Source organism: Bos mutus, chromosome 19 (assembly GCF_027580195.1).
Source record: "Bos mutus isolate GX-2022 chromosome 19, NWIPB_WYAK_1.1, whole genome shotgun sequence".
Taxonomy (NCBI): Eukaryota; Metazoa; Chordata; class Mammalia; order Artiodactyla; family Bovidae; genus Bos; species Bos mutus.
This window is the reverse complement of record NC_091635.1, coordinates 30128845-30154949: the sequence shown is the minus strand read 5'-3', so window position 1 is coordinate 30154949 and position 26105 is coordinate 30128845. Positions and strand designations below refer to the sequence as shown.

The 26105-nt window shown below is 50.7% G+C and overlaps 1 protein-coding gene across 3 annotated transcripts in view; it reads left to right on the top strand.

Moving 5' to 3' along the window:
* The first annotated feature begins 1379 nt into the window (after positions 1 to 1379).
* MPP2 (MAGUK p55 scaffold protein 2) overlaps positions 1380 to 26105 on the top strand; it is a 31569-nt gene continuing 6843 nt past the window's right edge. The window contains exons 1-10 of one of the 3 annotated variants that reach the window (XM_070389905.1): positions 1380 to 1618; positions 4438 to 4488; positions 9158 to 9276; positions 23136 to 23288; positions 23402 to 23551; positions 23868 to 24095; positions 24863 to 24994; positions 25088 to 25193; positions 25275 to 25343; positions 25564 to 25725. In XM_070389905.1, coding sequence (XP_070246006.1) covers positions 4458 to 4488; positions 9158 to 9276; positions 23136 to 23288; positions 23402 to 23551; positions 23868 to 24095; positions 24863 to 24994; positions 25088 to 25193; positions 25275 to 25343; positions 25564 to 25725 — 1150 coding nt within the window. In that variant the 5' untranslated portion in view covers positions 1380 to 1618; positions 4438 to 4457. Of the gene's footprint in view, positions 1619 to 1776; positions 1982 to 4437; positions 4489 to 7458; positions 7593 to 9157; positions 9277 to 23135; positions 23289 to 23401; positions 23552 to 23867; positions 24096 to 24862; positions 24995 to 25087; positions 25194 to 25274; positions 25344 to 25563; positions 25726 to 26105 lie in introns of those variants that run through there. The other 2 variants (XM_070389904.1, XM_070389903.1) reach the window with 2 other exon arrangements.

The following is a 26105-nucleotide window of genomic DNA, read 5'->3' as shown; positions in this document are numbered from 1 at the left end:
GTAATTCCAGTCTCTGCCATCTGGGGTCGCTAACTAACTTTCCTTTCCTTGCTCAGTAATAAGGGAGGAGACCACCGAGAAACATCAGGACTTTCTGTAGAGCTTGGCAGTGGTTTTGTGGCTTGTGTTTGTGTGCTTGTTGTTAGTCGCTCAGTCGTGTCCGACTCTTTGTGACCCCCATGGATTGTAACCCGCCAGGCTCCTCTGTCCATGGGAGTTCCCAGGCAAGAATACTGGAGTGGGTTGCCATTTCCTCCTTCCGGAGATCTTCCTGACCCAGGGATCGAACCGAGATCTCCTGCACCGCAGGCAAACTCTTTACCTATACTCAAACCTGGCTTTTCCCGATGGCTCAGTGGTAAAGAATCCGCCTGCAATGCGGGAGACGCAGGTTTGATCCCTGGGTTGGGAAGATTTCCTAAAGAAGGAAATGGCAACCCACTCCAGTGTTCTTCCCTGGGAAATCCCATGGATAGAGGAACCGGTCGGACTACAGTCCACGGGTTCGCAAAGGAGTCGGACAAGACTTAGTGACAAAACAACAGTACTGAAACGTATGATCGCCGGAGCCCAGGGCAAGCTGAGTCTCCTGCAACAAGGGGACCAGTCCCCCCTGCTTCCAGGATCAATTTCCAAGTCAAACCCATTTCTGAGCTTTCCAAGCAAGTTTCCAGAATGCAGTGCATTTCTGATCTTAGGAGACCTGCATATTCTAGAAAGCAGTTGGAGAGGGTGCAAGGTGGGGAATACCGCGGCCAGAGTACTACCTCGGCTGACCCACCGCGCACTTGGCGAAGCGTAGTCTTCCCGCTGAGCTTTCAGTATTCCACGGCTAGAACTAAGTGCAGGTCTACAGTGGAGCCAGAAGCTGGGGTGAAGGCGGGCAACTGGGTTTGTCTTTACTTTTTGAGATGGAACTAGGAAGAAGGATGGCGAGTCACCTTGTTCTGTATTCCGTAGACTGGGGTATGGACCAGCTCTCCGGTCCAGGCTTGAAATAGGGTCTCAGCGCCCCCCACCCCCTTTTTTTTTTTTTTTTTGCAAATTCGCCTAGCGAGTCTGGGATCTAGGTATCCACCAATGAATCCTTAAAAGCTGCTCCTGAGTTTGAGGTCCTATGGGGATGGGTCTCCTGCTCCTTGAGGGGTCTCCCTAAACTCCTCCTGCTCCCTTACCCAGTTGGGAAGCAGGATAATGAGGAAAGGTGAGGCAAGCCTTGAACTGGAACGCGGGTCTAAAGCTGAGAGAAGGGGGCGGGTCTCTTACCATCGCCCTTTTAAGGGAATCGCTGGGCGCCGAGGGACTAGTGGGTACAGGTCCCAGTCCTTGCTTCCCTGGGTAGGAAGCCAGCTGCGGGTGGGGGAATCGTGGGCTGTGTAGTGTCTCCTAAGTCACCACCTCCCCGCCTACCCACTAGCTGCTCGGAAAGGGTACTTTCCTGCAGGTGGTCCCGCGGCGTCCTTATCCCCCTCCCTCTCCCCTTCTCTCTCGGTTTCCGCCCCTTCGCGCGGAGGAGGCCTGGCCGCTTTAAGAGCCGGAGTAGCGATTGACAAGCAATAAACGCGGAGCGCCGGGCTGCGCGGGAGCCACCCGGAGCTAAGGGCCTCTCCAGGCGCAGGTAGGCGCCCCCCGGCCCCCGGGCCAGCACCCACCCGAGGGCCCTCTTGGTCCTGGCACGGCACCTGGGGCCCTTTCTCTGCGTTACACCTCCCCTGGCCTCTTCCCTCTGGCCCCTCCCCTCACTCTCACCCTCCCGCCCCTTTTCTCCCTCTCACCCTCCCGCCCCCACTACCCTTTTCTCGGGGCTCCGAGAGAGAGAGATCAGACCTCGCGGCCCGTGAACACTGGCCCCCCGCCCCTGCGGTGAGGGCTCCTAAGTGACGTCAGGCACAGAGCCTGGTGAGCTGTGCGGGGGCCCGAGTGTCCGTGCGGCTTCTCCGGGGACTGTGCGGATTCTGGGGACTTCGGAGCCGGGCATTACGTAAGAACCGCGTTATTAGCTCTTCCAGGGGTGGGGCGCAAGACGGAGGTTGTGTGGGTCCCCTTGGCTCCCCTGCCACCTTGGGAGGCCAACACCTCAATCTCTCCTGGGAGGGGGTCCTGCGAAGGGGGAGTGCTGCTGCTTCGCCTCCCAGGTTGTAGAGGGGGCGGGTCTGGGTCGGGGGCCAGGACTAGGATCTGGAGACCTGGGAAGGGGTCGGTGACAGGAGCGAGGAGTCAGGGCCAGAAAGTTAGGTCAACTCAGAGCGGGGAGCGTGAGGACGCGGGCGGGGGTGGGATGGGGGGGCGGTGTGCAGCCATTCAGTGACCTCATCCCCTAGTCTCCGCCGGGCGCGCACGCAGAGAGACTTCTTTGATGGCTCGCAACACACCCCCCTCCTCCCAGGTCCTAGCGCCCAGCGTTTTAGGGCTGGGCTCTTGGGGCGGGGGCACTCTGTTCGTCGGTGCGTGCAGGCCCGCTTGGCCACTAGACCCCATCCTGCAGTCTGTCTGCCCCTCTCCACGACCTGTAGATCTTCAAAGCTCCTTTGTCAGACCTTTCTCCTCTATATCTCTTTGTACGCGTATTGACAGAGCTTGGAGGAAACCTCCCCCTTTCTCGGTGGGCCCACATCGGCTGCCGACCCTGGGTGGTGTGGATAGCCTGGAGATAGGGGTGAGAGGGCACGTGGGCCCAGGGTTTTGGAAGCTGAGGTGCGAGTTCTCAGATGCCTGGGCTCCGGACCTTGACTCGGAGCCAGGCTGGCTTGCCTGGCACTGCTGTTCTCCTGTGGGCACAGCCGGCCCCGCCCTCCCAGAGGCTTGGGTGGGGGTAGGGCAGAGCTAGCCGATGCCCGTGGGAACGACTCCTCAGGGAGAAAACCCAGGCAGGCTGGGCAAGACTTCTGGGGACCGGATCCTCCCTGCCTCTTCCCACCCTCCACCCTCTGGGGAAGGAGGACTTGGGAGAGTAGTGCCAGCTGGAGAGACCTGCAGGTTCCTGGTCCTCAGGACCCGGGATGGGCCAGGGGTGGGGTTGGGGGGTGGGGAGAAAGGGATCCCTCTCTGATGCTCTCTAGGAATAGGGGTGGCAGGAGTTGTGCCCAGGGCACTAGCTGGCACAGTGGATCCTGGGCATTGCTCCTAGTCTAGGTGCTAGCCTGATAGGAGATGTCCTTCCTTTCCCCGAAAGCTCCTTTCTTCCTTGTCCTCAGGGCAGATCCAGGAGGAAGGGGAGTCATCCTTCCACTTTTGTAATTTCTGCTACTTGAAATTACAAGTAGCAGGGAGCACAGATGACCTGCTCAGGCCTGGGAAGGTGATAGGAAGAGAGAGGATTTCATTAAAATCAGGTAGTGGTCCCTCTAGGGACCTTTTTAGGGGGAGGAGGTGAAGTCGTGGCTCCCCCACCCCCAGGGCCCAGTAGCATTCAGACCTAAAGTGGGCACTGCCAGATGCTTTCTTCCACTCCCCCACCCCTGCTGGGAGCCACCGCAACTCTTGTTGTCATGGCAACCGGGAATTAGGGTTTTCTCCACTGGCACAAGCCCAGAAAGGCAAAGGGATGAAGGATGGTGGGTTACCCACCTGCACCCTTCCTTGGAGAATAAAGGATCCAACGCCATTCCAGGAGGACCTGGGATGGAAACTGGGTCTGTAAGTTCCGTGATGGGTTTTGCCCAGAGCCCCCTGCTCTCCTTGTCCCAGCTCTGGGCTAAGAAGGGGTAGAGGGAGAAAGAGGAAGCAAGAGAGGCCCTAGTGAGGTATGACATTTCTGCCAGACAGATGAACAGATGTTTGTAGAGCATCTTCACTGTGCTGGGTCTAGGATCCAGAGGCAAAATAAAACAGATGTGATTCTTGACCCATGGAGCTTAAAGTCAGGGAACACCCATTTTCTTACTTTTTACCTTTTTACTTACATTGGACTTTCCCCCATCCTCTCTCTCTCAAAATAAATAAATAAAATAAAAAGACAGATGGTAGGCAGAAATTTTTTTTTTTTTGAGTCATAAAACCTGGAGTTTCATTGTGGCTCTCCTTTTCTTTAAAAAAAATATTTTTATTCATTTATTTGGCTGCACCAAATCTTAGTTGTGCATGTGGGATTTTTAGTTTTGGCATGTGGGTTTTAGTTCCCTGGCCAGGGATCAAACCCAGGCCCCTAGCATTGGGAACCCAAAATCTTAGCCATTGGACCACCAGGGAAGTCCCCATAGCTCTCTATTAGCTTTGTGACCTTGGACAAATCAACTAACCTCTCTGATCCTCTGTCTCCTCCTCCTTGGAGAGATGGGTGTGTCATCCCTTCTTGCCTCCCAGAACTATAGGATAGTTTGGAGTCAGGGCAGTGCCCTCTCCCCTACCCCACTGGCTCCTGATGGGGAGGTCCTTCCTAATTCCTTCCCCATTATTTTGCCCTTCTGCCTTCTCAATCTCCTCTCTCCCTTCCTCCAGGAGCCCTTGCTGATTTCACCATGCCGGTTGCAGCCACCAACTCCGAGACTGGTAAGAAGTGGGAGAAGGGATGTCAGTTATATCAGTGGTTCAGGGGATTCCAGGCAGGTTGGGGAGCACATTCAGGCACTGCCACAGCTCCCTGTAAGAGCAAACTGACCCCTGCTGCAGCTGCTCCATCCAGCTGCTCAGCCATTCCTCCGGGCAACTTCTATCACCCTGCTGCACCAGCCCCAGGGTGGGGCTGGAGACAGAGCACAACTCACCTCCATGGAGGGGGATGCATGCTCTGAAGACGTCCACAGTGCAGTACCCCCAGATGGGTAAAGTGGACCAACACATGGGAGTGTGTGTGTGCTGGGCTGTGGAGAATGCCAGGTCAGGAAGCCTTGGCTTAGTCCTGTAGGAAGTTTTAGGGCAAGGTTGTGGGCCACCCAGACAAGCTAGGAAGCCTCAGGAACAATCTGCTTAGATTCTTGGAGGCTGTGTCTCTTCTGTCAAGACGTGATGTGAAACTCAAAGGCTATAATAGGGAAAGCATGTTACCATTAGGGATATTCACAGTTATTATGCTGTGCTGCTGAGTTGTTGTTACCTCTTTAACCTATGACCCTGAATCAGTCACCTCGCTTTGAGGACCTAGGTTTCCCCATCTGTAGAATGAGGTGATAGGACAAGATCAGTGTTTTTAACTTGTATTGGTCCTGGATCCTATTGAGAATCTGATGCAAACCGAGGGCCTTCATCATAGACAAAGGCTTCTATGCACGAAGTCTGCATTCCACTCCAGGGGTTCAGGGATCGCACCCTGAGTGTATGCAGAGACCCACCAGGTGAAGTGCCCTGTACTCAGGCTCTCAGAGGGCCCTGACAGTTGTGAACTGTTCTTGTTTTTCTCTGATTGATCCCCGCTTGGGTGCCTCCTGACCTTGTAGCCCCTTCCTTCTCTCTAGGTGCTGCTATTGCTTCTGCAAGATGTTCCAGGCCTCCCAGTTCAGTTAGATTGACTTCTCTGTGCCCTCCCCTCTGAAAAACTGAAGCAGGAAAGTGAAGGCTGCTGTGAGGGGCCAGAACTAAACTGTGACACCCTTGTCCCCCAGGAAAGGCCTCTTCTCCATGCAGTGGCCAGACTGTCCCAATGTCCCCTAGCTGCTGCAGCCTTGGAGGGTTCAGTGCATTCCCCACTGCTCCAGCCTGCCTGGGCCCCTCTGTAAGCTGCTTAGGGGTTAATTAAGCCCATCCCTGAGCCTGTGATTAAAGGCCTGTCAATCTGGGGCTGTCCAGTAAACCCATTAATGGTGCCTGGCAGGGGTGTAGAGGGAGGGGAAGGCCCAGCGCTTTGGTTTCCCTGCTTCAGGCCACTTGATGGGCCCTGGTGGGGTGGGGGACAGGGTAGGGAGTGGAGTTCAGGAGATAGGTGTGAGGGTCTGCTTCCTCTGAGGACTCCTGGGGCACCTGCTCCCCTGGGTGTTGTGTCATGGGCTTTCTGTATCCAAAGGAAGAAAGTTGCTTAAAGCAACTTAAGCAAAATTTGGAGGCTGCGTTTCTTCCTCTGAAAAGAGGCAATGGGCGACTCAAAGGCCAGAAGCTTTGTCTTTCCCTCAGGTGGCCCTCTGTGCCTGCCCCGGGGTTGGGCAGGCTCCTGGCCTCAAAACTCTAATGGTGGCTTCTGCCCCTTCTCATTTGGTGGTCATTACACTTCCCACGGGTCTGATAGACAGCTGTACCCTTGCCTCTAAGGTCAAGTTCACCACCCCCCCCTCCTTCTCCTTTACCTTCCCCCAGAGATCCTTCCCTTGGCCTCTGCAGAAATTGAAGCTAGCAGGGTCCTTCTACCCTGATCCACATATCAATATGGCCACTATCATCGTGAAGGGAGCGAGATGGTGTGGGTGTTTTCCTCTTGCAGAGAGACCCTAACTCCATTCCTAGTAAGGTGGAGGAGCTCTTTCCCTGAGGGTTGGAGATGCATGGGTGTTGGCATGGGTGAGAGTCCTTGCTCCTGGTCTCCAGACCTGAAGCTCTGCCTCTGCACCGGGTTCCCTCCTTTCTTTGAATTAAGGCTGGAATGTGGGGCTTTCAGGTGGAGCTGTCCCTTTAAATCTCTGGGTTAATGTTCTAGTGTGTAATCCTGCTTGCTGCCATGGCAACCAGGGTGTGCTGTGACCCTGTGCCACTCCTCAGGGAATGGCAGTCTGGTGGCAGGAGCAGTGCCTAGTGGTGGCCTCAAGGGTGCAGGGTCTCAGAGGAAGGAATGGTGGCTCTGGGCTGGGGTAACTTTCAAAACCCCTCCCTTCCTGCCCACGCTAGTCTCTTCTGAATGAATACTCCCTCACCTTTTCCCAAGTCCCCAGTACCTAAGTCCCAAGATGCCTGTCTTGTCCACAGCCATGGCCCCCTGAAGCAAGTGGTGGGGGGCGGGGGCGCACTTGGAGATGGGGTGGAGAAGCTACTCCTGAGATGTGGGGTCTGAGGGCCGTGCCACTGCCTCCTCATGAGAGTCGTTCTTGGGGGCTTCCTTTGGCCCTGAGGGAGTCACTGTAAAGAAAACTGGGTGAGGGGACCGAGAGGAGAGGTCGGAAGTCTCGAGGAGGAGGTGGCAGGCGGTGTAATTGAGGAGGGACTTCTAGAAGAGAGGGACTGGAATAAGATGGGACCAAGTCCCCATCCACCTTGGGTTTCTGGGAGGGGAGGGTCTCTGAGCACCGCTCCAGTCTTGATGGGGGGCAAGCTTAACAACACCCCCACCCCCACGCCCCGGCCAGAAACCTTTCCTCAGCCGCCTCCTTGCCTTTTAGTGATAGGTATTCAAACAGGGGAATCTGGCCACCGTGGGACGAGGACCCTTCCACGGCCCCCTCCCAGCTCTTTCACAGCTCCCTCCCGCCTGTCTGCTCCCAGTCTGGGCTTTGGCCAATCAACAAGGCAGTCAGGCGGCTGAGCCTTACAATTGGCTGATCCTGCAGAGGGCGCTCCCTGAGTCCCACCTCCTCCAGCGCTGCCCACTTCTGGCTGGGAAGGCTGCGGTGGCGTGGAGGCTACTCCACAGCCCAGGTCCCGGAGGGAGTCAGCCATGGCCGGCAGCCCAGGGAGCGGGGCCTCTTTGGAGGGTATATCCCTGGGCTCCTCTGAGGAAGCTGAGCTCCGGAGGGAAGGTAGGGAAACGTGGAGTGGCGAGGCTGGGGTCTGGTCTTGAGGGGTTTAGGGCATCTGGAGAGGGTACCCTAGAAGCAGGCTCTCCGAAGCCTAAGGGTCTCCGGGCGCGGTCCCCCAGGAGAGCTGACCTGTACTGAGGGCACCAACTCCCTTGGCTCAATCCCCTCCCATTGCTGGCAGGCTGGGGAATCTGTGTGTGAAGATGACAGGAGAGGAAGGGTCCCAGGATATCCTGGCAGAGTGGGAAGGGTTCCTGCCCTGGCCTCTTTCTGAGTCCACTAAGGACCTGGCAGGTTCTGACCGATGCCAAGCCCAGACATGAGCAGGAGTGGTCTGGAGGGCAGGTATGAATGTCATTTGTGGAAAAGGTGGGGAGAATGAGAGGGAAGAGTGTGGAAGGCCAAGGGTCCCTGACCAGTGGCTACCAGCTTCCAATCTCAGAGCCTCCTGCAGCCCACCCCCATCCCTTCCTGGAGGAGGGGGCATGGCTGAGAACAGTGAGAGGTGCCAGGGACTGTACCCACCCTCCTCCTTCCCAGCTTGGGTGCTGTTATGCAGATGTAGGCGTGGGTGGCAGGGTGGCAGAGTAATGATACCCCCTGCCCATCTCTGCCCCCAGCTGGGCACACTCTGCTTCTGCCTCCCTTCCCCCAGAACCTGCCACAGCCAGTAGCTCCCACCTCTGCTAGTGGGGGAAGACAGCCCCTACCTGAGGCTGAGCCCCTCAGCAGTGGCCCAGCTTCAGGTGTTCTCCCCTTGCTGATGTCCCATCCCCGGCTGAGGGTTTGCTGATCCCTAGGATGATTTGGTCTGACCTCTGCCCCTGGGTGTCCACAGTCATCCCAAGCCCCAGAGTGCCTATTTCCCCCAGCTTCTACCAGTGTCCTGGGCCTCAGCCTTGGCTTCCTATGATCTATATTAATTTCCAGGTCATTGTCTTTCAGAGCTGAAGGGCCTGTAGATACCATCCAGTTTAATCCACCCATTTTACAGGAAGGAAAGACTGAGGCCTGTGACGGACAGTGACTTGTGCAAAATCACCCTGAATTAGTGGCACAACTGGTAATGGATGGCGGGTAGGCCCTAACCTCCTGCTTGGCTGTCTGCTGACTCCAGGCTCACACTCCAGGGACGTGTTCCAAGCGCCATCTCTCTCACCCCTGAGCCTGCCACGTGCAGGTGGCTGAGTCCTGTGGCTTCAGCCCATCCAGAGATTGAATGCTGTGGTTCTCTGGTTTAGGGCAGAAACTGGAACCTGACATCTGCTTCCATTTCTCCCCTGCCCCCACCTCAAAGTCCACTTCCTGGTGCTGGGAGCCTTCCACCTCCCAGGCTAGTATTACCTAGGGCCTAGAGAACAGGCCAAGGAAATTGCCCTTCCCCTCTTAGGGCCTCTGCCACAGGCATTCTAGGGCTTGGAGTGCCAGGCGGGGAAGGATGTGCTGCGGGGAGGGGCTGTCTTCTGTGGGATGGAGGGTAAGAGGGGTGGGGTTTCTATGGTGTGTTTGGGTCCCCTGTGCTCAGCTGGCGCCTGTGTGTCTCACTGTCTGCTCCTTCCATCCAGCCATGCAGCAAGTCCTGGACAACCTGGGATCTCTCCCCAGTGCCACGGGAGCAGCCGAACTGGACCTGATCTTCCTTCGAGGCATTATGGAAAGTCCTATAGTGAGATCCCTGGCCAAGGTAGTGTGCTCCAGGGAGGTGGACACAAGGGTGCTGTGCCTGGGAAGGCATAGCAGGGGGTGGGATGTTAGCCACAGGGAGCCCTGGGAATGGGACAGGTGGCACTCGAGACCCTGGGAGGGGGGTATGCATGGACATCCATGCCCGGGTGATCAATCTGAACCACTGCAGGTGGTGGGGGCCCACCTCCATTCCTGACTGTTGAGTCAAGAGACGTGCCCATGTGGATGGATGTTTGGTGACTGCCAGGTTATGGAGGGTATGCTTGGTTGGGAATGAGCATGGCTGTGCTGTAGAATCTCTGAGGTTCAGCCTGCTTATCTTTCTGCCTCTGGACACTTTGTGCAGACATCTTTCTAAGGTCACCTGCCACATACCAGGCAGGGGAGAGACTCACTGAAAGACAAAGTTACAAACCACTTTGGTAATGACTTTGATAGAGGCAGATGCATTAGGTGTTTGGGGAGGGTAAAGGATGCCTGACCCAACCCAGGGTGGGCAGGGAAGCTACCCTGGAGGAAAGGTCACTTGTGTTGAGTCTTGAAGATTGAGGAGGAGGGGCAGTGCATTCCAGGCCACAAGAAGAATTTCAACAGGAACAGAGGTGAGAGAGCTAGAAACGCATACAGGGGCTGTAAGTGTTGAGAGCTAGAAATGTACAGGGGCTGTAAGTGTTGATGTGAGGCTGGAGCTTTAGGTGTGAGACAGGGAGTATGAGCTGTGGAGATGTTGGCAGCTGTTGGCAGCTGATGAAGGGCCCTAGGAGCTGTGCCTGGGGCTTAGGCATCGTCCTGTGATGCCCTGTGAGCAACTTGGAGCCTTTTGTGGATTTTAAGCAGGCATGTGATGATGGCACATGGATGTTTTGGGAGCATCCCTCTGGTAGCCATAGGGAGGACGGTTGGAGGGTCATGACTGGAGTTGGAGAGACCGGAGTCGGTGATCATCCTGAATTAGATCTGTGGTAACAGTTCTTGAGAGAGTTCTTGATTTATTTCTTGATAAAAGAAATATTTAGGAAATAAATTGGCAGTACTTGATGCTTGGGTGTGGACGGTCAGGGGTGGGGTAGCCAGGCACCTGAGATTCTGTACTGGGGAAGGGCTGGTGCCACCTTCAACTGTGACAACAAGCAAGGATGGAACAGGGGAGGGGGCGACCCCTTTGCTGGGGAGGAGGAGAGGAGGTGAGAATGATGCCAATAGCTGTGTTGGAGGCAAGGCTGGGAGTTGCAGGGAATCGTGTTAATTGCTCAGATTTCTCAGTGGGGTGGGCGGTCTTCAGCTGAGAATTAAGGATCAGGGATTGAGTGGAGTGGGGGTGGAGGGTGGGATTTGGAAGTGAAGGGTCAACTAATAATTAATTACTAAAGGGGAGAGAGGGACCCTACCGAAAGTCAGGGAGCAGGATCAACAGGGCCCCAGATCATCAATCCAGGGTGGGGATGATTCAGTCCAGAGACACTGAGGGTGGCTTTGGTCCAGGGCTTGTGCCGGATGGGGGCTGTAGGAGGCTGAGGTGCAGGGAGAGGTGAGAGTGGCTCAGAGCATCACCTCTGGGGCTGAGGCTGGGAGGGGAGGGGAGAGTGGCCAGGAAGAAACAGAAGGGCGGGGAGAACGTGGAGGCAAAGACCTGGGGGCTCTCTGGGGTAAGTGTCTGGGGAGAGAGTGTACAGCTGGAGGAGGAAAAGGCCAAGGTCAGAGAGGGAGGTGGGAAGTGAAAGGTTTCCAAGGAGGACAGTTCTAGGGATAACATTTTGAATGTGGCTATGGGGGTGCAAAGAGGCCATCAGTGTTAAAGAATTCTAGGAATGGATGGGTTGGGTGTGGGATGGGGTGTCTACACAGGCATGAGGGTGGGGAGACACAGGAGGCAGCCCCAGGGTCTCCGGTAAATGGTGGTGGGTGTGACCAGGAAGTTGGATGATAGTGGGGGGTGGGGCAGTACAGCTAGGTGGTGGGTCTTCCACAGGGTGAGGTGGGGACTCTGTCACAGGACAGCTGTGGCCTTTTCTGACATGGGGCTTGGAAGGGGACCAGATGCTAGTGGGAGGTTCTGGGGAAGAGAAAACCAAGCAGATTGGAGGAGATTGGAAAAAGGTAGGTTGCCTCTTAGTCAGTGGTTAAGGACTGGACTTATGTATTAAAAATCAAAACGAGGAGTTATGCATGTTTCAAACAGAGAGAATATGAGCTCCTTGAGGACAGCGATGTTGGCTTTGTTTACTACTGTGTCCCCAGAGCCTAAAACGGTGCCTGGCACATAACAGGTCCTCACTGAATGTTTGTTGAATGAATGAATACAAGAAAGTGTGCAGAAAAAGCACGTAGTACCCACCTCCAGGATGTGAATGCTGATCACATTTGCTTTAGTTCTGGCTCTTTCTTTTTAAGAAATAAAAAGTGTGTCCAGTAAATGCCTCTCCCCTTTTCCTCATTTCCACTGCTGTCCCTGGCCACGGGTGACCCGTGGCTGGAGTTGATGATACCATGCCCCTGAATATTTGCCCATCTTGACTACATATGTATTTAGATGTAAACTACGTGCCCCTGTTATATGTGTTTTTAAACTTTACATAATGGAATGATAGTGGAAGCAGCGATGGTTTTTGAGATTTCTAGTTCATATAAGTGATATAGTTACTGACATGCATAGAGACATAGATTCATTTGGACTGTTGTGTTATACTCCAATATGTGAACAGAGCCCAGTGTATTCGTTTTCTGGTTCCCCTACTGAGAGACAGGTACACTGTTGCTGACTTGTTGCTGTTAAGCACAGTGCGGCAGTGAACATCCTTACATCCCTCTGCTTCCACACGTGAGTTAGAGTTTCTCTAGGGTGGACACTTGGCAGTGGAATTGCTGAGGACCTGCATTTGAACCTCAACATCTATAACCTTCCAAAGCTGACTTCACAGTTGAATTTATTAAACCACACCATCTCTGAGTCACACTAGCTATTTGCTTCTACAGCGTGACAGCCAGTGAAATAAGGAGGCTCTCTCGGGATGCAGAACCTCAGGGTTAGAAGGTTCTTTAGCCAGAACCCTCCAGAGGGAGATGCGCCCCTACCCCATCCCCACCTCCATAGCATTCCTCTCTAGTGGCCTCTTAGAACCCATCTGACAGCTCTCCAAAGGTGAGATTGGTGGCTGGATGGCTCTGTCATTCACTTGGTCATTCCGTCATCTGTCCTCTATTCAACAGATATCTCTTGCATGCTCACCAAGGCCAGGCGCAGTGCTAGGGCGGTGGCAATGAAACGTCAGATAGTTTATTCTTCTCCTGAGGGAGCCCAGAGTCTGTCAATTTCTCACTGAGCTCAGCAATGTCCTAGTCCTGGGACCACAGCCTGATGGAAAAGTTACCAATGTACTGTCAGTTTACATAAGAAAACTTCCTTCTCCAGGAATGTTCTCTCCATCTAGCTGTGAAACAAACAGGAAATGAATCTCCATAAGGGAGCATCTGAGCTCAGTAAGAACTTCCTTGGTGGCTCAGACAGTAAAGAATCTGCCTGTAATGTGGGAGACTTGGTTTTGATCTCTGGTTTGGGAAGATCCCCTGGAGGAAGGCATGGCAGTCCACTCCAGTATTCTTGCCTGGAGAGTCCCAATGGATAGAGGAGCCTGGTGGACTATGGTCCATGGGGTTGCAAAGAGTCAGCTCAGGAAAAATCCCTCTGACCCCTATATATGTGACCCTTTGCAATACAACTTTGCCAGTCCTCTCATCAAAAGGTAAACTTTCTCCACTCTTCAATCTGGGCTTGACCACATGACTTGCTTTGATCTACCAGACCTACATCTTACTCCTTCTCATACATATAATGATTACATATACACAGATCAATTTCTAACCTATTAGACAAAGTACTTTATCAAAAATATAGCAGCAAAAGCTTAGAAGCCCAGAAACCCACAGGAGTAGAGCCCAAGTAAAACCGACGTGGTAGTTATTCACCTCCTTCCCTTTCCCTGATGACACGGACTTGACTGTCCTCTCCGGGGAGGTGCCAGACAATGCGGGAGGGGCTGCCTTGGGTAGATCTGGAACCAGGGAGGAGCAGGCCCTGAGGGGACAAGCCCAGAGAGTTAACAGGCGCTGAAGGAAGTCAAATCTGGCAGGCAGATCGGAAATCCAGAGGGTTGGCTATGGAGAGCAGGTGGCAGTCCTGGCAGGTGGGTGACGTCTGGGAGCTGACGTGGACCCAGTAGCAGGTGTTCCAACAACAGGCAGGGCCACGATGAGGAATCAAAGGCAGATGACATTCAGAAATTTAGGCAAACGGTTATCAGTGGGGACAGCTGCCAGTTGGGAGGCCTGTGAACTAATCCACATGAGATGAAGAAGAAAATAAACAGCGTTTGAAGTCCGATTCATTGACTGGCTGTGTGACCTTAGTAGGGCTGACAGCCTCTCCGAGCTTCAGCCATTACTTCTGAGAAATGGGGATAACAATACTTACCTCTCAGAGTTGTGGTCAGGAGAGGGGGAGGTCATGGATGTGGAAGTGTTTGGCCTTTGGACTGGAATTCAGAGGGAAGACCCAGTCCTGTGGTGGTGGTGGGAAGGTGAGACAGCTGGCAAAGAAAGGCAGGGTCTTAAAAGAATGAGGGGCCAGGAGGGTCACCAAGATGGAGACTCTGACCAGGGGACATGGTGGGGAGCCCAGTGCCTCAGTTAGCTTTTGCTGTGTAACAAACTACCCCACAGCATAGTGGCGTGACTTGTGTCTCATGATTTTGTGGATTGGCTGGGTGGTTTTCTGGTCTGGGCTTGCTCAGTTGGGATGGGGTAGGACAGCCTCAGTCGCGTGACTGGTGACGCAGCCGGGAAGGCTGCACTGTCTGGGACAGTGTGGTCTCTCATCCTCTAGGAGGGTGGCCCAGGTTGCTTCACATGGTGGTCTCAGCTGTAATGAAAGACCAGCCTCCAGTCCTAGACCCTTTTCAAGCCTCTGCTTTTACATCTCATTGGCCAAAGCAAATCACGTGGCCAAATTCAGGTGGAAGAGTCCCTTTACCTTCTGGCTCACCATGCTTTCAGATTTTGAATTACTTTCAATTTTGAATTACTTAATTATGAGCCTGGGCGTCAAGTGGGAATTCTGTCTCCTGATCAGAGAAGTTGGAGTGGAAGGGTGGAGGGAAAAGTTTTCCGAAGAAAGGCTGTGGCGTGTTTCTGCATTTGCAGTTCACATCTGGCTCTGCATGGGGAGCTGGCAGATTTGGGATTAAGAACCAGCTCTTCAGCCGGGTGTGAACCTGGCCCAACTTTCTGGTCTGTAAGGAGCTTGAGGGTGTGCTGTGCTGAGGGTGATTTTTCAGAGCAGAATTAAGCAAATGGTTACCAGAGAAATTAAAAACTGCTTTCCTGGTTGTGGGCCCTCGTGCTCCTAATATTGTAGTGTGTGCTGTGCAAGAGAACACTTTCTAAAAACCGGTGCCCAGATAGTGGCACCACAGCTGTGGGGGTGCTCAGGAAACTTTGACTTGCATCTCTGCTGTATACCCAGGAGTTGTGAAAAGGAATTCATTTTACCTGCTAGAGCCTCAGATTCTTTATTGGGAAAATGGCCTTTATACTGTTAATCTTACCATCATTTTGACATTTAAATGAGATGTCTATTGAAGTATAATTGATTTACAATATTGTGTTAGTTCTAGATTTCAGCAAAGTGATTCAGTTTTATCTATCTCACTATATATGTCTCTAATTCTTTATTATTTTTCATTATAGTTATTCATTACAAGATATTGAACATAGTTCCCTTTGCTATGCATTAAATCCTTGTTCTTTATTTTTTGCATGGTAGTGTGTGTCTGTTAATCCCATAATTCCCAATTTCTCTCTGCTCCCCTTCCCCTCCAGCAACCATAAGGTTGTTTTCTGTGTCTGTGAGTCTGTTTCTGTTTTGTAAATCAGTTCATTTATAGGATTTTTTAAGATTCCACATATAAGTGACATCATCTAGTATTTGTCTTTGTCTAACTTCACTTAGTGTGATAATCTCTAGATTTATCCATGTTGCTGCAAATGGCATTGTTTTGTTTGTTTATGGCTGAGTAATATTCTGTTGTTTATATGTACCACATGTTTATCCATTCATCTGTTGATAGACCCTTACGTTGCTTCCATGTCTTGGCTATTGTAAACACTGGTTACTAATTTAACTCCATATGTCAGAGAACATATTAGATATGACTAAATGTTTAAGAAATGGAGTCATTTGAGATTTGTTTTATGATCCCAAACATTGTCTGTTTTGGGGACTATTCCATGTGCGGAGAAGGCAGTGGCAATCCACTCCAGTACTCTTGCCTGGAAACTCCCATAGATGGAGGAGCCTGGTAAGCTGCAGTCCATGGGGTTGCGAAGAGTCATACACGACTGAGCGACTTCACTTTCACTTTTCACTTTCATACATTGGAGAAGGGAATGGCTACCCACTCCAGTATTCTTGCCTGGAGAATTCCATGGACAGAGGAGCTGGGTGGGCTACAGTCCATGGGGTTGCAAAGAGTCAGATACGACTGAGCCCTCAGTACTTCCTATGGCTCAGCAATTCTGGTTCTGGGAAAAACTCTCACGTTTTTGTGGAGACACAGAACAGAGTGTTCATAGTAGTTTTGTTCATTGCCATTTGGAATGGTAAAAACCTGAAATGACCCAGAGGCCTCTCAGAGAGAGAGGAGATGGATCAAATATGGCATAGTCACATGATGGAATATAATATAGCCATTAAAATGAACAAACTATTGGGATATGGGAAAAAAGAATGGATCATAGCAAAATAACATTAAATGAAAAATAATATGCTGGTAAGTCACTTTAGTCGTGTCCGACTCTGTGCGACCCCACAGACGGCAGCCCACCATGCTCCGCCGTCCCTGGGATTCTCCAGGCAAGAACACTGGAGTGGGCTGCCATTTCCTTCTCCAGTGCATGAAACTGAAAAGTGAAAGTAAAGTCGCTCAGTCGTGTCTGATTCTTCAAGACCCCATGGACTGCAGTCTACCAGGCTCCTCCGTCCATGGGACTTTCCAGGCTAGAGTACTGGAGTGGGTTGCCATTGCCTTCTCTGGGAAAATAATATTAAGTGAATATGTTTTCACTTAATATGAAAAATAAGAACAAATCTTTGCAAAAAATAGTAAGTGAAATAATTTTTTACTTAAGTTAAAAAAATCAGGCATTTGGGAATTATATATAGCACAATTCCCTTTTTTTAAAGGTAAAAATAACCAAAAACAGTACTTATTTTAGGAATATATTGAATATGTATAGATACAATAAAGCTATATAAAATGAGAAGCCAGGGCATGATGAACACAGGGAATCAAGATGTGGTTTCTGAGTGGGGGAAGTGGGTGGATGGGTGTGGGGGACATGTGCTTAGACGTAGGATAGTGTCAAGATCCTTATTTATGGTTTAAGTGGTGGGTTCTTGCATCCTTGTTACATTATTACAAAAGTACCCAGTTTCAGTTCAGTTCAGTTCAGTCGCTCAGTCATGTCCGACTCTTTTCGACCCCATGAATCGCAGCACGCCAGGCCTCCCTGTCCATCACCAGCTCCTGGAGTTCACTCAAACTCACGTCCATCGAGTCAGTGATGCCATCCAGCCATCTCATCCTCTGTTGTCCCCTTCTCCTCTTGCCCCCAATCCCTTCCAACATCAGAGTCTTTTCCAATGAGTCAACTCTTCTCATGAGGTGGCCAAAGTACTGGAGTTTCAGCTTTAGCATCATTCCCTCCAAAAAACACCCAGGACTGATCTTCTTTAGAATGGACTGGTTGGATCTCCTTGCAGTCCAAGGGACGAGTCTTCTCCAACACCACAGTTCAAAAGCATCAATTCTTTGGCACTCAGCCTTTCTCACAGTCCAACTCTCACATCCATACGTGACTACTGGAAAAACCATAGCCTTGACTAGATGGACCTTTGTTGGCAAAGTAATGTCTCTGCTTTTGAATATGCTATCTAGGTTGGTCATAACTTTCCTTCCAACGAGTAAGCATCTTTTAATTTCATGGCTGCAATCACCATCTGTAGTGATTTTGGAGCCCCCAAAAATAAAGTCTGACACTGTTTCCACTATTTCCCCATCTATTTCCCATGAAGTGATGGGACCAGTCGGAGATCCAACCAGTCCATTCTGAAGGAGATCAGCCCTGGGATTTCTTTGGAAGGAATGATGCTAAAGCTGAAACTCCAGTACTTTGGCCACCTCATGCGAAGAGTTGACTCATTGGAAAAGACTCTGATGCTGGGAGGGATTGGGGGCAAGAGGAGAAGGGGACAACAGAGGATGAGATGGCTGGATGGCATCACTGACTCGATAGACGTGAGTCTCAGTGAACTCTGGGAGTTGGTGATGGACAGGGAGGCCTAGCGTGCTGCGATTCATGGGGTCGCAAAGAGTCGGACACGACTGAGCAACTGATCTGATCTGATCTGATGGGACCAGATGCCGTGATCTTTGTTTTCTGAATGTTGAGCTTTAAGCCAACTTTTTCACTCTCCTCTTTCACTTTCATCAAGAGGCTTTTGAGTTCCTCTTCACTTTCTGCCATAAGGGTGGTATCATCTGCATATCTCAGGTTATTGGTATTTCTCCCGGCAATCTTGATTCCAGCTTGTGCTTCTTCCAGCCCAGCGTTTCTCATGATGTACTCTGCATATAAGTTAAATAAGCAGGGTGACAATATACAGCCTTGACGTACTCCTTTTCCTATTTGGAACCAGTCTGTTGTTCCATGTCCAGTTCTAACTGTTGCTTCCTGACCTGCATACAGGTTTCTCAAGAGGCAGGTCAGGTGGTCTGGCATTCCCATCTCTTTCAGAATTTTCCACAGTTTATTGTGATCCACACAGTCAAAGGCTTTGGCATAGTCAATAAAGCAGAAATAGATGTTTTTCTGGAACCCAGTTTAATAGCAGCTAACTAAAAAGAAGTCATGCAGGAACCAAGGATGAGAACATATGAGCAAAGGATATGATTAATCCAATTCTGAGTTCTGAAAGTCCCAGAAAAGAGTGTTGCAAATTGTGATATATGTTGGGTGTTCTCAGTATTGGTCAATCAGCCTGCTGGTAGTGTTTCTTTTGTATAGGAATGATTAAATGTTTCAAGTTTCCTCTGGCCCATGAAGGTTGAGCTTGGAGAGTTGTGTTCTGTCTGTGGGGAAGATCTCCAGGGCCAGCCACAGGGGTGGGAATGGATCAGCCTAGGGAGAGGGGTCATTAAGTAAAAGATGGGAGGTAATGACTTGGAAGATACACTGTCTTCCTGCTTGGTTAGGTGAGGGCTCCTCGGGAAACCTGATGCCCGCATCCATAGAGCAGAAGATGCTAAAGCTAAAATGGACAATCTCTAGGCTGCTCATGTCACCTGGGCCAGAGCTAGCCCCCATTAACTGGAAGGAGCCTGGCTGGAGTCGCCATGGTGAAGGGGCTGCAGGTCTGAGTGCCTTCGTTTATTCCTGAAACACGGTTCCTGGGGCCCTGGGCTCTTAGCATTGTCTAGACACTGGTAACAGAGCCAGGGCCTCCGTGGGTTGTGCTGAGTTAATGACTGAAGATCACACAGCGTTTGGTAGGAACTTCTGGGGCATTTCTCTGCCCTCTGGCTTCTGAGGATCATCAAGGCATAACGGTCTCCGAGTACTACTTCTTTGCCCCTTCAGTTGTCTGTTTCCCCAGCAGGAACGCTCTGTCCAGCCGGGCTGTGGGAGTCACTCTGAAAGGCTGCCCTCCCAGGGGAGGATGATTTAGGGGGCCCCCCTAAATGGGAAGCTGTTTCCCTGGCCTGTTTGGGGTAGAGAAGACAGAAAAGGAGCTAGCCTTTATTGAGCAACTGCTGTGTGCCAGGCACTGTACCCATCTCATCAAATCCTCAGAGTATCCTTATGAGATGTTGTTAAAATTTCCTCATCTCATGGGCTTGAAAAACTTTGTTATGGAAATTTTCAAAACTGTTTCCAGAACCCCCATCATCCATTGCCCTACTTCAACATTGAACAACTCAAGAACAATCTTGTTTCATCCATACCTCCACCTCCTTCTCTCTCTCCTGAATTATTTTGAAGCAAGTTTCAGACATAATTTTATCTGTATTTCAATATTTGTAGTTAAAAGTTCTTAAAAAATATTTGCACTACCATTATTACATGTAGAAAATTAAGCAATAATTTTCTTACAGATTTTTATTAAATGGTGTTGTAATACCTGGACAGTCATTTGGAAAGATATCAAAGCAGATCCATACTTCACACCATTCATCAGAATAAACTTCCAAGCAGGTCAGAGATCGAAAAAAGAAACTATATACATCCTAGAAGAAAACACGGATCTGTGTGTAAAGGAAAGCCTTTTTTTAAAACTATGCCTTGAAATTTGGATGCATAAAATATTAATAAATTAAACTAAATTAAATACATAGTTTTTGCAGTGACAAAAAAACATAAGCTGAGTCAAAAGATAAATGACAAACTGGGGGAAAATATTTGCAAGAGGTATTACAGATAAAGGGCATATCTTCCTAATATAGAGAATGTTTTAAGAAGTGAGAAAAAGAAAAAACAAGATCTGATGGAAAAATTGGCAGGAGACGTGAACAGACAGATCACAGAAAAAGATATACAGATGGCCTTTAAACATACGAAGAGATGCTCAGCTTCACTCATAATAAGCAAAATGCAAATTAAGCCCCACTGTGAGATGGCTTCTCATCGATGTGGTTGGCAGACATTCAAGGGTTTGATCACACGCTCTGGTGGCAAGGCTTCAGGAAAGTTTCTCTTCTAATGCTGCTGGGAAGACAAAGTGGCACCAGCCCCATGGAGGGCAGTTTGTCAGTATCTAACAAAACCGCATATTTATTTACTGCTTGACCCAGCAAGACTTCTAGGAATTTACATGAACGATCTACTCCGCGAATATAGAATGGCTATGCCAAGGCTATTCACTGCAGTTTTATTTGCAATAGTAAGATATTAGAAACAACCTCCATACCTATGGAGAGTAGTTGAACAAATTATGGTACTCCAGTCATGAAATCACACAAATGCAGTGATTAAAAGATAACAATAATAAAGGAAGATCTCCATGGAGCAGCACAGAGTGATTCCAGAGCATATTGTTAAATAAGAAAACAGGGACTTCCCTGGTGGTCTAGTGGTTAAGAAACCTTGTTTCCATTGCATGGGTTTGATCCCTGGTTGAGGAGCTGAGATCCTGCATGCTGTGTGGTGCAGCCAAAAAACAAGAACAAACAACAAAAAGAAACCCAAACAGCAAACCAAACCACTTAAATGGACAAAAACCCCAAAGTATCAAAGAGTACACATACCTTTTATATAAGAGAGAAAGGGAAATATTTATTTATTTTTGTAGAAAAAACACAGACTGAATAAACTAGAAACTAATGAAAATGATGTCTTTTAGAGTGTTGGTATGAATGGGGTAGAAGGGATGAAGATGGAAATAAGACTTTTCGAGTTTACTTTTTATATAGATTTAAGATAGCAGCCATGTGAATGTTGTACATATTAAAAATAAGATTAAATTTCAAAAGAATGAAAAAAATCTAACCCTGAAATTAAGTGCAGATAAGTGAATCTATTCATATATCAAATTGTTAGCAGAACAGAAAAAGGAATTAAGTAACTTCACAAAATTCTGACTATATGCCTTAAGTGGGATATTTACTAAGCCTGTAATATTTAATATTAGTAGCCACTAGCCAGCCCCATGTGGGTACTTATTTAAATACTTTACTTAAATTAAAATACTTAAGCTAAATGCTGATATAAAATTAAAAATTCAGTTTCTCAGTTGTACTAGTCGTATTTCTCAACAGCCACGTGTGGCTAGTTGCTACCACAATAGACAGCCCAGATATAGAATATTTACATTAACATTGTAAGTTTTTAAAAACTATTCTGGGGACAAAAAGAATGCAGATAAGTCTTGATTTTTTACTTGGATAAAATATACAGAAGGTGATAACTAAGGTGATAGGTAGCAGTAATAGTTTAGCAATTCTGAAACTTTCTGAACATTGAAGGACAGAATAAATAAGTAAATATATTAAAGTTCTTGGGAGAAAATTCTCACCAAAGGAGAAAGGAGATACAAATATGGAATGGGAGAAGGCAAGGAAAATCGTGTAGAGTTTGATTTTAATTAGAACAGTCAGTATTAGCTAATGTCTACTGAAGTAATGACACCCAGAATCAGTGAGCCCTGAGTGCCCAGATCTTGGTTTCTGAATACCATTCCCCAGCAAAAGGAATCAGGTTTCCTTGGGGAAATCGCTGATTCCACATCTGGAGTAGGGAAAGTACAAGGTGAGCTGGTGATGGAAGGAAGAAGGCGCTCATAATGGGAACAAGTCAAAAGGCACGCTGCGGGCTCCCCTGGACAAATTTGGGGTAAACTGAGACAATGAAGATACAATGATGATGGATTAGAACACACTGAATAAAAAAGTTCATAGTGATGCAGAACGAGAGAGAAGGAGGAGGAGTGGGAGGGGAAAGGAAAAGCTCTTTCTTATAATAGAGTGCCAGCTAATGCATGTGGAAGGAATAATGGGGTTAGATAATGACTATTTTGCAACCCCAACATAATAACAATTGATTCAGGCAAAAGCCATAAATGGAGACTAAATCCATTAGTGAATGATTAATGGGGAACCGAATAGTCACATGGTCTCAAAGTGTGGGGAAACCTTAAGATCACTTATACAGAACTCTTGCCACAAAGATTAACTTGAGTCTAAACATGTAGAAACAACAGATAAATCCAGCTGTGGGGCACTCCACAAACTACTGACCTGGACTCTTTAAAAATGTTCTAAAGGGTCTGTTCTAGGTTAAAGGAAATTAAGAGGATGTGACAACCAAAGTTAACATCTGATCTTGATTAGACTGTGGATCAGAAAAATAAAGCCCTATAGAATATTTTTAAGGCAATAGTGACATGAACATGGACTGTCTATTAGATAATATTATATTGGTGTGCAGTGTTGAGCTTCTCGCCTGTGATAATGGTATTGTAGTTTACATACCAGATCTCCTGTTCTTAGGAGGTGCGTGCTGAAGTACTTTGGGGTGAAGCACTTTGTGTCTGCAACTGTCTTCCAAATGATTGAGAGGGCAAAGAAAGTCTCCATATATATCCTTGAAAGGGACTCTTTTCTTCATACTTGACATAACTCTCCCTGCTGGGCTGGTCACTGGCAGAGACTTCCTTTTCCCTTTTCTCATGGAGCCCAGAGTCAGTAGAGCAACAAGTAGGTTCAGAGCCCTCTCCTGGTGCCATGTCCTGACATCTTGTCCCCTTCCTCACTGGGAACACTGAGCTCAGGGCTTGGAGACCCACGTATGAGTCCCTGTGACTTTGGACAAGCTACTTCACTTCCCTGGCTTCCTTATCCTAGACCATGGGGTGTCCAAGACCCCACCCTACCATGATGTTGGGTGGGAGAAGCTGTCCTTGAACTCACATACTTACGGGGTTCTGGTGGCTGGGGACAGTTTGATGACTTTAATGGCTCTCTGTGGCAAGAGATGGAAATGAGGTGTTATCTTTTGGATTCTCTCTTCCCTAAACTGGGTCCCAATCGCTCTTGGGGGAGAAAGGAGATAGCAGGGCACATGTGCATATTTGTGAGTGTACTTATATCTCAGTGAGTGAGGCTAATACCACGAGCAGTGCTGTGGGTAGGGTCTAAAGTCCGGATCTAGGGGTGGGAAGATGCCTGAGAATGGAGGACAGGGCACGGTTTGGTACCCTGGGGCCCTTGGGGAGGCATCAGACCTCACCTGTTCCACCCCTACCCTCAGGCCCATGAGCGGCTGGAGGAGACGAAGCTGGAGGCAGTGCGAGACAACAACCTGGAGCTGGTGCAGGAAATCCTGCGGGACCTGGCGCAGCTGGCGGAGCAGAGCAGCACCGCGGCCGAGCTGGCCCGCATCCTCCAGGAGCCCCACTTCCAGGTTTGGTCCTCCCCCAGGTTCCTGGGGTGGGGCCGGCAGGAAGTTAGGACTGGGATGGGAAGGGACCTCAGGGCACTTCCCCATGGTTCCTCCCCTTCCTCCCACCTCTCCAGTCCCTCCTGGAGACGCACGACTCTGTGGCCTCAAAGACCTATGAGACACCACCCCCTAGCCCTGGCCTGGACCCCACATTCAGCAACCAGCCTGTGCCTCCTGATGCTGTGCGCATGGTGGGCATCCGCAAGACAGCTGGAGAGCATCTGGTGAGGATGCCCCACCGCGCCAGAGGGGAAATCTTGGGGGGGGGAGGATGTTGAGAGTAAGCAGCGGGATCAAGTCGGGTCAGGGGAGGCCTGAAGACAAGGTCAGCTTTGTCCAGGGTCGGGCGCACACATCTCTGTTCTGCCCAGTTTTGGTCCTTTAGTGCTCCTGGAGGTGAAGAGTTGGGGAGAGTATGGCAGAGAAAGTGGCCGTAAGTGTTGGGGTGGAAGGGTAGAATGGAGGGGCTCTTAGGACACGCATTTGAAGATTCTGACCTGGAGCAGTTGGGGCTTCACATACCTGCCCTCCGTCTCCCAGGGCGTGACATTCCGCGTGGAGGGTGGCGAGTTGGTGATCGCGCGCATTCTGCATGGGGGCATGGTGGCCCAACAAGGACTCCTACACGTGGGCGACATCATCAAGGAGGTGAACGGGCAGCCGGTAGGCAGCGACCCTCGCGCGCTGCAGGAGCTCCTGCGCAGCGCCAGCGGCAGCGTCATCCTCAAGATCTTGCCCAGCTACCAGGAGCCCCATCTGCCCCGCCAGGTGGGCCCCTGCACCAGGCTCTACCCCCAGCACAAGGCCCAGGGGGTGGCTGAGCCTCCCAGCTGCCAGGGTCACTGGCCTCAGGGTGGGAGCGGCTCCTCTCCAATCAGTGTGCTCAGAGCAAGAGGGGGGCGGGACCTGGCAGATCCAGCCACCTACAGGCCTGTGCACCTTGTGAACACGCTTGCATACTTGTCCTAGTCTTGAGCACTCATGCGCATGTGCAAGGGAAATGCGCCCATCTAAAGCCTGGGGTACCCAAGTGTACAAGTGAATTCCTGCATTGCCTGCAGCCCACTATGTGCCTATGTGTATGCAAGGGTGCTCAGCGTCGGGTGGTCTCGTGTCCCATACAGCTGCCTCCTGGCTGGTGGATTGTGGAGGTCTCGCTGCTCTGCCCATCTCTTCTACTGGTTGTCTGGCTTTTTGTCAAAGCCCTCTCCTCTTGGGGAGGAGACGGTGTAGGGGGGACAGAGGGATCCTGCATTAGGGTCATGCATACCCCAGGCCTGAGCAGATCCCCTGTGCTTCTGAGTCCTTTTGTTCTGAATGCAAAGGGAGGTACTAGGGAGGTGGGCTGGGCAGGCCTTCAGGCATCATGCCTTTAGATGGGCAGTGCCAGGCTCTCATCTTTGTGAAAAGAGGGGGACTGTGTGATACTCCCAGCTCCCACTCTGGGCATAGGGGATGGCAACGGGACAGGGCTCCGACCCCTCTAGCTTTCCCCTGCTTCTGCCCTTAACTCTTCTCGGCAAATCCCTGGCCAGGTATTTGTGAAATGCCATTTTGACTATGACCCAACCCGAGACAGCCTGATCCCCTGCAAGGAGGCAGGCCTGCGCTTCAGTGCTGGGGACCTGCTTCAGATTGTAAACCAGGATGATGCCAACTGGTGGCAGGTGAGTACTGGTCGCCCATGTAGTCTCCCCAGGCATAGCATGTCAGGAAGGTGAGGGCTCACTTAGGCAGATCTCTGTCCATGGTCATTTTAGGCATGCCATGTGGAAGGGGGCAGTGCAGGGCTCATCCCCAGCCAGCTGCTGGAGGAGAAGCGGAAAGCCTTTGTCAAGCGGGACCTGGAACTGACACCCACCTCAGGTACAGTCTTTCCCCAAGACCCCAAATCTGAGATCTGACATGGCCCTGCCTGGCCTCACTGGTCCATCTCCTTATGGCCAGGGACCCTGTGTGGCAGCCTTTCAGGAAAGAAAAAGAAGCGAATGATGTATTTGACCACCAAGAATGCAGGTGGGTGTTGGGTGCTCCTTTCCCCCTGTCCGCCTCTAATGCCCCCTTTTCCCCACCAATAACTGGTGCATCTCTTGGTTCTGAGGCTGCCAGTCCTGTCTCTAAGCCCTGCTTGGTTTCTCCCTACTGCCCTTGGCCCCAGCCCTCTTACTCTCGGCCTCTCTGAGAGCCCAACCGCACCCCCTCCACCTGATGAGCACTGCCATCTCCCTGTGTCCAGAGTTTGACCGCCATGAGCTGCTCATTTATGAGGAGGTGGCCCGCATGCCCCCCTTCCGCCGGAAAACCCTGGTGCTGATTGGGGCTCAGGGCGTGGGCCGCCGCAGCCTGAAGAACAAACTCATCATGTGGGATCCAGATCGCTACGGCACCACAGTGCCCTGTGAGTGGGAACCGGGTCCTGCTGGGTGGGGGGTTGGGGGCGAGGGAGCAGGGGCAGCCCTGGGGTCCAGGGCCGGTCCTCTAAACGGGCATCTGCCCCAGGTGAAGTGATACCTTTGGGCGAGAGGTGTAGGGTATGCGCCCTCTATGGGTGAGCGTGGGAACTGCAGGCTGGGAGGGCGCAGAGAGCTGTCTCAGGACCCATTGGCCAGGTGGGCGGTGCTGGCCCTGTCTCTTCTTCCCTCACGTTTCACTTGCTGAAAGCCCATAGTGAAACAGAGCTATGAGCTGCACGTGGGCTTGTATAAGACAGGGCTTCTTGGTGACAGAGGCAGCTGGGGTATGAAAGCTCCTGGTTCCTAGAGGCAGGAACCTGAGTGC